The sequence below is a fragment of the Gilbertella persicaria genome, assembly GCF_025201335.1.
Source record: "Gilbertella persicaria strain CBS 190.32 chromosome Unknown B0P05scaffold_61, whole genome shotgun sequence".
NCBI classification, from domain to species: Eukaryota; Fungi; Mucoromycota; class Mucoromycetes; order Mucorales; family Choanephoraceae; genus Gilbertella; species Gilbertella persicaria.
This window is the reverse complement of record NW_026252022.1, coordinates 133,269-141,892: the sequence shown is the minus strand read 5'-3', so window position 1 is coordinate 141,892 and position 8,624 is coordinate 133,269. Positions and strand designations below refer to the sequence as shown.

Genomic DNA, 8,624 nt, shown 5'->3' with positions numbered 1-8,624 from the left:
AAAAGACCAGATCACATCTATGGTAATTGCAATGGATCTATAGTCACTGACATTCACTCATTCTACTAGAAGTATTACATCGTCCTCATAGTCAGAGATTATGAATCTAGTGACTCTGTTATTATCAATGGCACTCATAAAGTGACAGTTAGAGCTGACAAATACATTAGCATTGGCATTTAACAAATATGTAATAGTTTATTCAAGCTCAGGTCAGATCATGTACTATTGGCTGAGCTGATAACTTCCTCTAAAGGCATTTCTCTTAATTGCTCCTGTTCTGACAAATCAATCCGTAGTCAAGAAGCTAACCCCAAAACAATACTTTGACCGAGAAGAAAAAGTATGGATACCTCGACATTTTATAGCAATTGAAAATGATCATATTTCTTTTGGGAAATAAAAGCCTATACAAGTTCTAACGGACTTTCTCTGTGTTCTTACCTTTTCTCTTATTTTACATCTATTCTCTCTTCATCTCACAACAATACATGTCGTTGCAGTATTTCTAGATTATTTGGATCATGTACAAATACTAAAGCATTATCTACATAGCAAAGAATTTTAGTCGTTATAGTAGCAGGGGGGGGGGAGAAGAGTCAGGTCTTGGTATTTGCAGTCGAAACTGATATCCTTTGAACCCACCATCTTGTATAATCGAGCGTAGAGATAGATCAAATGTCAAGTTATACAAAACTGGTGATAGTGGATCACCTTGTTTTGATCCTCTTCGTTTCTTGATTTCTTTGTGAAGAACTCATTAACGTTAATTTTGATCTTGTTTTTTGAGAGCATTTTTTGTATTGTATCAGCAATCACTTCCGGGAAACCATAGCCTATCAGCTCTCTTTTAAGATATGTAAGGTGTACCCGATCATATGCCTTCTCTTGATCAAGTAAAAGCGTTAAATCGTGGTCACTACTTCCGCCCTGTGTCGTATCTTGCTGCACTCTGGCTAGTGCGTCCTCCATTATAGTCTGGATTATTATTTCATTTTCTGCGATAAATCGTCCTCATATAAAACCAAGTTGAAATTGAGTAATCAATTGTGGAGCAATCATCATTATACGCCAGTTTAGCATCCTTGTAAAAATCTTATAGTCCGTGTTAGTCAGTATAGTCGGTCCATAGTTCTTCATATCGGATAAATTGCCCTTCTAAGGTAGTAACACCATCAATGATTCATTCCATGACATTGGAGGACTACCAGCTAAACTATCATTATACACATCCATAATCAATGAATGAAGACTTGGGTGTTTCATGATAAAACTCAAGATTTCATATGGAAGATCATCTGTGCCAAGGCTACTTTGTCTTGGAGTTTGTTCGAATTCTTCAAATATTTCATTCATAGAGATACTCAACATCATAGTGTCTCTTTGACTGTTTTGATGCAGCGGGAAGAAGAGTTGGACTTGTTTCCATTTTCAATCTCCGCAAGCAGCCATTCTGTAGATTTCAAGCAATAGAAGACCTAAAAAATAGAACTGCTGAAGCTTGCGAAAGCATTGACGTAGAGACTCTTCGCATCGTTGTTTAACATTTTGTCAGTGAAATTTGGAGATATCTCGAAAAAGAGCCACTTCATTGAATGATTGTGTATCATTATAGCCTAGGTGACACACTTAATTTCTTTTGAAGGAGCATCATCATTGGTTGCTAATGGCTGCAGCAAGTCAACTCTTCTAATGCTTGATAAGAGACTGCAACTCTTCTAACCTCAACGAACAGAAAGGACCCTTTGTGATAAAATGGTACTTTTCTGTCTTTTCTGGTTGTAGGCGCTCCCTTGCCCATCTTCATCATAAAACAAAAAGTGAAGCATCATAATATCGAAAATGTTCGATAAGGTTTAATTTTTTTTCGTCTATAGTCAAACTGTATAACAATAAGGAGACATCTTAATGAATGATTCATAAGCAGATTGTAAAAAAAAAAAAAAAAAAAAAAAAAAAAAAAAAAAAAAAGGAAGAGATGCTAAGCGCTGATTTGTTGTTATTTAAAAAAAAAACTAATCTCACAATATAAATTGTTTTACATTTTACTTAGTGTTCTCAATCCTTCATTTATTTTGCAGAGCCATTGAAACTTGTGAAACTTATATTGACTGTTATATGTCTCAAATGAATGAAAAGGCTAGCACCTTCTTGTCAATAATTGATAGGAAATTGAACGGCATCTAAAAAAGACATGCTGACCTGAAGTGTAACACCTAGTTTACGCATGGTCTCAATCCATTTTGACTATAATACCCGTTACACCTATTGCTGAAATCCACCTTAAACTCCTAAAAAAAATTATTTAAATATTTTTCTCTTTTTTTTTTGTTCTTCTTGTTCCCTTACCATATTCAGTTCTTACAACTTTTCAATTCAAAACAAGTAACCGAGAACAAATATAGCCTAAATCATGGCTGTTTCAACAAATTCACCAGCCACACATTCTATTGCAGAACTTATCACAGAATTCCACAAAACAACAGGCGATGTCCCTCCCTTACTTATCGGTGCAACAACCACAATTATCAATGACCACGTTTATTTGTTTGGGGGAAGACTTCAGTCCACTCGACAGATTTCTAACCGTCTCTATGTATTATCCCTGAAGACCAAAGTATGGATGCTTATTCAACCACAAAATAAACCAGCTCGACCTCGTTACTTTCACTCAGCAAATGCTTATGGCTCGCACCATATCATCTTTTTTGGCGGGATGGTTGTCGAAAAAACACAAAAAGAGGGCGATAAGTTAATTCCTTGTGATGACTTAGTATTTTTAAACATTCAGACACTTTCTTGGGAATATCCCAACATGACAGACCAATCATTGCCTTCACCTCGTTACGCTCATCTGTCTTCTTTAATTGATGGTCGCCTTGTTATCATGGGTGGTCAAGACATCAATAACGAATATTTTGAAGACATTCATGTGTTTGACATCGATAAGCGACAGTGGTGTCCTCCTCTCTTCTCTCATCGATTCCAGTATGGTGCTTATCGTTCAGCTGCGATTGCTGTTACACCAATCCAACTGACTCCGCCTTTTGCACCAACGATAGATGCTCTTTCAGAGAGTTATGAAGAGGTAAACACTACTTCTGAAGACGCAACAGAAATCACAATTCATGCCTATTCAAACTTCAGTGGAGCCGAAGTCACTCGACAGTTGCATACTTGGAAACTCAACCAGCAAAATGAAAGTATAGAACTACAGGATCAATCAGATAGCATCAACCTAGGCAATGCATTACCTCCACCTTTGCGATTCCCATCTGCATTTATGTGTGGCCAACAATTTATATTGGCAGGTCCACACTTTTCGAACACAGGCAATCAATTTCAAATCTGGGCATTGGATACAACGAGCTTTATTTGGACCAAAATCGAAGTAGGGCATGTATTAGCTCGAGGTTCTTGGTTAAGAGGCATGTTATACGAAGACAAGAATCGATTTGTAGTATTCGGGCATCCGGCTAGAAATATGCAGGAAGACTATAGAGACCGTGCACATTGCTTTGAATACTTGGCTAGTGTCGATATCGAGATCTTTGGTATCTACAAGCCTCCTCAATCTACTTTTAGTGCTTTTGGTCAAGGCCTTGGCCTTGCTTTGCTCAAGGATCCAATGATGGCGGACCTCAAGATTGTGTCAATTGATGGCCAACATGTCATGGTCAATTCAGCTGTATTGTCTCAACGCTGGCCTTCTGTTCAACCTTTATTGAAGCCACTTCTTGATCCACAAAGCAATTTTGAAGGGTTAGATTTCGACAAACGAGAGCTTAGTTTCCCAGATACTTATGTGGTGCTAATTGCTTTTCTTCAATTTATCTATACTGATCACCTCGTTACTGCTCAACAACACCAACCTCAAATCTTGGCTCGTCTTTTGTTTATTGCTGATTTATTTGATGTGCCTAGACTCAAAGCACTTGCAACACATTCACTACATCAAATGCTCAACATTCAAACAGCCACTATGATTTACGAATCAGCTTCCCTTTCTAACGCTATATCTTTGCAAGTACGTGCTTTACGTGTCATGATTAATGCAAAGAAGATGATGCAAAGACAAAAGCAATTAGAAATGCAGAATAGACAAAAACAACAGCAACAACAACAACAACAGCAACAACAACAGCAGCAAATGAGTCCAGTAGAAAGACCATTTTCTCCTCCTCCTACACCTGCTTCAGTCAGTTCAATGTTTTCAACTTCATCTCAACAATCGTCACAGCATCAAGGTTCAAGGTTCTTGCAAAAATATGACATTAGTCGCCAAACACAATCGCACAATGGCGCTATACCTTCTCGAGGCACACCTCCTTTATCCCGAGAGAATACCCGGACTAATACATCAAATGGCTTCCCATTTTCTCAGAATGCATCACCTACTTCCTCTCAAACTCTTCCACAACAGCGCTCTACTTCTCAACGTTCGTTGTCTACAGAGACTAGCTCTGTTCCAAGCATACCTACAAGCACTATGAGTAGCATAAGCAGTAGCACAAATAACAGTGGCAAGTCTATTAAATTGCCTAATTTTCGTTTGCGACAAGGTCCATCGTATGGCAGTGATACAGAAATGACTGTGTCGTCCTCAACCTCTTCAAAGCTCACTTCTAACTCTAAATCAAGTTCCTCGTTCTGGAAAGGATCTAGTTCATCAACAAAAAAATCACCTCATATGTCAGAGAGTAAATCTACCAAGTCTGAAGGAAGTGGCCGAATCCCTTTTATTTACTAGTTAATAATGATAATAATGACAATAAAACTGGCATAGAATACACATAGAAACTGGTTTTCTATGTTAATTACGTGTGTTACATTTTTACACGTTGTTAAAATCAGACGAGAATTAAACTTTTTCCTTAGTTCAAAAATAGATTTATTGTTGTTTGACAATCTTGATTTGAAAAGTGCCTAAAGGTCATGTTAGTGATCATTGGCAGCAACCATTGCTTACATTGAGGAAGATTGGAGGTTTCTGCAACAACGACTGTAGGAACACCCAAACTTGAAAGTGCACCTCGAATAATACCACAGGGAAACCAAACATACTGATTGACATTAGCTTCAATTTATCTGCTTAACTTACTTACAGGCATTGCTTTCTTTGCTGAATCAGCTCCTCCTACATCGGTGGACATACGCATAAACCATCGAAACCCATTATCCTGCAAAACATAGACACCCTTTTTATTAATTTGAGTTAGTATCTTGCTTCTACAACACTGTCCTTACTCGATGATTTGTTTTAAGATTATCAATTTGTTTTTTAAACATAACTGTCCAAAGATCTTTACAGATAAACTTAACGACATCTAAAGTATCAACAAAACGAGGACGATCTCTAGTAAACCGCTCAACAAGACGCTGTCCCACTGCAAATCCGAGTGTTTCCAGTTTGTAAAAGACAGCATCACTATCTCCATCTGTCTCTGTTGTTATGGTTCGGCAGATGGTATCCACCATTTCAATCAAAAACAAGTCCATACACGTCTCACTTACAAGACGCGTCGCAAGCAAGTCATCACTGTTTATGCCCTTAGTTATTGTACTGTTTGTGTTCATATTAAAAGAGAAAGAAGGGAGGGAGGAGCGGGAAATACACTCAGAGTGCTAAAAGATATGCCGCTCATGGGTTTATCTCTCTCTTTTTCTTTTCTGCAATATGATCTCACCTTCAAACCACTCTCAAGAGTTGTATGAAAATCCTTTTGCTTCTGCTCAGGATAGTCAAAGTGCACTTATAGAACCTGACATTGACTTGACAGGGCAATCTACACAAGAACAGGAACCACCTGCTGTGTTGCCCACAAGTCAACCAACAGAGATACCAACACAAAGCAATACATCCAATGTTTATTCTGGCCAAGATACGCTGGATGAGCCAGTAACAACTACTATTGTATGTGTATATCTACCAATGCCATATATCAATAACGCGCGTATTAGATGCGTGACCTGAAAAAAGTAGGTAATAAGCTACTTCAAGTCTTGCAGCCTAATGGGGATCGTCGTGTCTTGAAAGACTGTGAGTGTTTGTGTTGTTGCAAAGAGTGTATATTAATCATATATATATAAAAAAAAGGGGATCTCTGGGGCCCTCTTTTGTTATGTTTAACATTGGCCATGTAAGTAACAAATCATATCAAGCTCAAATACCTTACAAGTAGATTAGTGTATTGAGTGTAAGAGCACCAGATAATCAAGCAGTACCTATTTTCACTGGTATTTTCGTGATTGTGTGGGCTGGTGCTGCTATTGTTACTATCAATGCCAAATTATTAGGTGGTGCTGTCAGTTTCTTCCAGTCTGTTTGTGTCATTGGTTACTGCCTATTTCCAATTGTTGTCTCTGCTATTGTGGCTACATTTGTATCACTGATTTGGGTTCGATTACCTATCAGTATTGTATCTTTTGCATGGGCGACTTATGGTAAAAGAATCTCTATTTTTTTTTTTGACATTCAATTCACATTGTATGATAGCTTCTGTTGGTTTTTTATCAGAATCACAAATACATTTGCAGAATCGCCGTGCATTAGCTGTAAGTTACAAAGTACTCCTATTGATAATTAACTTGTGTTGTATAGGTATTTCCTCTCTTTTTGTTTTATTTTATCATTACATGGCTTGTATTAACATCTTAGAAAAAAATATTTATTAGATTAAACTCTACACAGCATACATGATAATATCTTAAAGCTTTCTTGAAGGCATCATACTTGGGGGCAGTTTATCAGGCAATTGAGCACCCAATTGAACTGCCTTGATCAAGTGCATTGCTACACCAAACTGATCTGCATCCAAGTAACCATCATTGTCCCAATCTGATAAGCGCCAAATATCAGCTAGTAAATTGTTGGGCAATCCACTATCTTCTAATACTGGCTTTACATGAGCACCAGAAACCATACCATCTCTAGGACGCAAGCTTTGAAAAGTCGGCATATAGCTGCTTTTGTCCAAGTTATTAAAGTCCCAAAAAGAAGGAGGCAACTGGCCATTGACCACTTGTTCAGGGTTGGCTTGTGGCATATCAAAAGGATTCAATTGAGATTTTTCTAGTTCAGGATTGCCTGTAGGAAAGCGACTCATGATTTTAGGTAGATCGACAGCAAGAGCTTGATCAACTTTTTCAAGTAATTCTTCCTTCAAGTTCTTAAACTTGTCCATATCGTACAAGGCCAGATTCTGCTTGAATTTCTCGGGGTTGGGGAAATCACCAGCAGGTAAATGGTATTTGTTTTGGATCTTGATGAATTCTTGATCAAGATTTTTCAAGATGTTTTCTCTCTTTTTCTTCTTACCAAACATGGATGGCATTTCCTTACGAATATGAGAAATAATAAGAGCATGCACCTATGATGAATTCAGTATTTACATATACGCATGAGGAGTCCTTACTCTTGCTAAACGAGCACGCTTGACAATCTCATTGACCTTTCTAATAGCTGCATTTCTTCTAAGCTCTTTTAAATCACGCAACAAATCCTTTGATTCTGCTTCAATCAGTTCCCGACAATCCTCGAAACTATTGGGTGGCTTCTCGGTCCAGAAAGAACTGATATACACACGCATCACTTCAGGTGTTTGAACTACTTTGCCCAAAGACCACATCATAGCACCATACACACGCATCAATTGCTGTTGACTAACCATGTCTGACTTGTTAAGCACCACACGTACTTTTTCTTCCTGTCCACGCAAACTATGGATAGCCATCTTGAATTCGTTCGAGATATCCAATTTATAAGAATCAAACATGAGCAAAATCAAATCAGCTCGTTGAGCAAACCATTCTGTCACCTGAGTGAAATCATAGCCTCGTTCGATTCGTTGTTTATCGCCTGCTAAAATACCCGGTGTATCAATGATTGTCATGTTTTCTAGTACAGGGGAAGGTGTTTCTGAAACCTTTTGAAGTATGAGTATCCCCTGTGCAACAACTTATTTTATTTTACCTGGAACCGAGATAAAAATGCTTGACCAAAATGATTGAGTCCTCGAAAAGGTAATTCTTGATTGACAGCAGCTGCATTGCCTGGAATAACACGATCCTCTTGACCATTCATGACTGCAAGGAAACGGTCTGTTGTTGGTTCAACACCAATGTGTTCACCCGGATACTTTTTGTCCAACAAGTAGCGAATAAAAGTTGTTTTACCCTAGATAATATTTGTGTTAGTATCATGTTAATCATGTCAATGTTGCATACAGTAGAATATTGACCAATTAATAAGACCATAGGCTTAGCTTCGATATCTGAGTCGGTCAATGGTGCTGAATGGAATCCTATATCATATAAAGTCAAAAGTCCGATCCTCAGACAAGGAAAGGGTTACCTTCAAAGTTATAAGTTACTTCTAAAGGCTTAATTTTTGTTCGATAAATTTTTTTAATATCTTCTATCACCATAGCGTATTCGTCGTCACTCCAGTTTGTAGAAGAAGAGTGTGGGTTAGGAGTACCATTGGCACTACGCAGGGATTTTTCTCTTTTACTGTTGTTTTTAAACATGAACGAAAGAAAAAAGGAGAAAGAAAACGGATTTTTTTTAATTTCGATATAGCTTGCATTTTTGTTATGACGTTTAAGATCTCAAGAAAAAAAAAA

At 37.8% G+C, this 8,624-nt stretch overlaps 5 protein-coding genes across 5 annotated transcripts; 3 read left to right on the top strand and 2 right to left on the bottom strand.

Moving 5' to 3' along the window:
• Positions 1-2,413: 2,413 nt before the first annotated feature.
• B0P05DRAFT_479597 (uncharacterized protein) lies at positions 2,414-4,099 on the top strand (the record flags this gene model as incomplete). Its single annotated transcript, XM_051575077.1, has 1 exon — positions 2,414-4,099. A coding segment is annotated over one exon (1,686 nt), but the record flags the coding sequence as incomplete, so codon positions are not given.
• A 30-nt stretch (positions 4,100-4,129) lies between these two features.
• B0P05DRAFT_561613 (uncharacterized protein) lies at positions 4,130-4,766 on the top strand. The gene has a single exon (XM_051580495.1). It carries the CDS (start codon positions 4,151-4,153, stop codon positions 4,748-4,750), a length of 600 nt encoding a protein of 199 aa, XP_051430271.1. The 5' UTR covers positions 4,130-4,150; the 3' UTR covers positions 4,751-4,766.
• Positions 4,767-5,590, bottom strand: B0P05DRAFT_561610 (transport protein particle component). The gene is made up of 4 exons (XM_051580494.1): positions 5,248-5,590; positions 5,106-5,198; positions 4,970-5,063; positions 4,767-4,926 (listed from the first exon to the last, which is right to left on the bottom strand). Exons 1-4 carry the CDS (start codon positions 5,575-5,577, stop codon positions 4,892-4,894), a joined length of 552 nt encoding a protein of 183 aa, XP_051430270.1. The 5' UTR covers positions 5,578-5,590; the 3' UTR covers positions 4,767-4,891.
• On the top strand, positions 5,591-6,695 carry B0P05DRAFT_561606 (Yip1 domain-containing protein). Its single transcript, XM_051580493.1, has 6 exons — positions 5,591-5,914; positions 5,962-6,040; positions 6,098-6,140; positions 6,188-6,444; positions 6,497-6,555; positions 6,602-6,695. The coding sequence occupies exons 1-6, from the start codon at positions 5,678-5,680 to the stop codon at positions 6,656-6,658; spliced, it is 732 nt and encodes a 243-aa protein (XP_051430269.1). The 5' UTR covers positions 5,591-5,677; the 3' UTR covers positions 6,659-6,695.
• A 12-nt stretch (positions 6,696-6,707) lies between these two features.
• B0P05DRAFT_628203 (P-loop containing nucleoside triphosphate hydrolase protein) lies at positions 6,708-8,597 on the bottom strand (the record flags this gene model as incomplete). The annotated part of the gene is made up of 5 exons (XM_051583481.1): positions 8,354-8,597; positions 8,227-8,303; positions 7,973-8,176; positions 7,416-7,925; positions 6,708-7,370 (listed from the first exon to the last, which is right to left on the bottom strand). The coding sequence occupies exons 1-5, from the start codon at positions 8,526-8,528 to the stop codon at positions 6,708-6,710; spliced, it is 1,629 nt and encodes a 542-aa protein (XP_051430268.1). The 5' UTR covers positions 8,529-8,597.
• Positions 8,598-8,624: the final 27 nt, after the last annotated feature.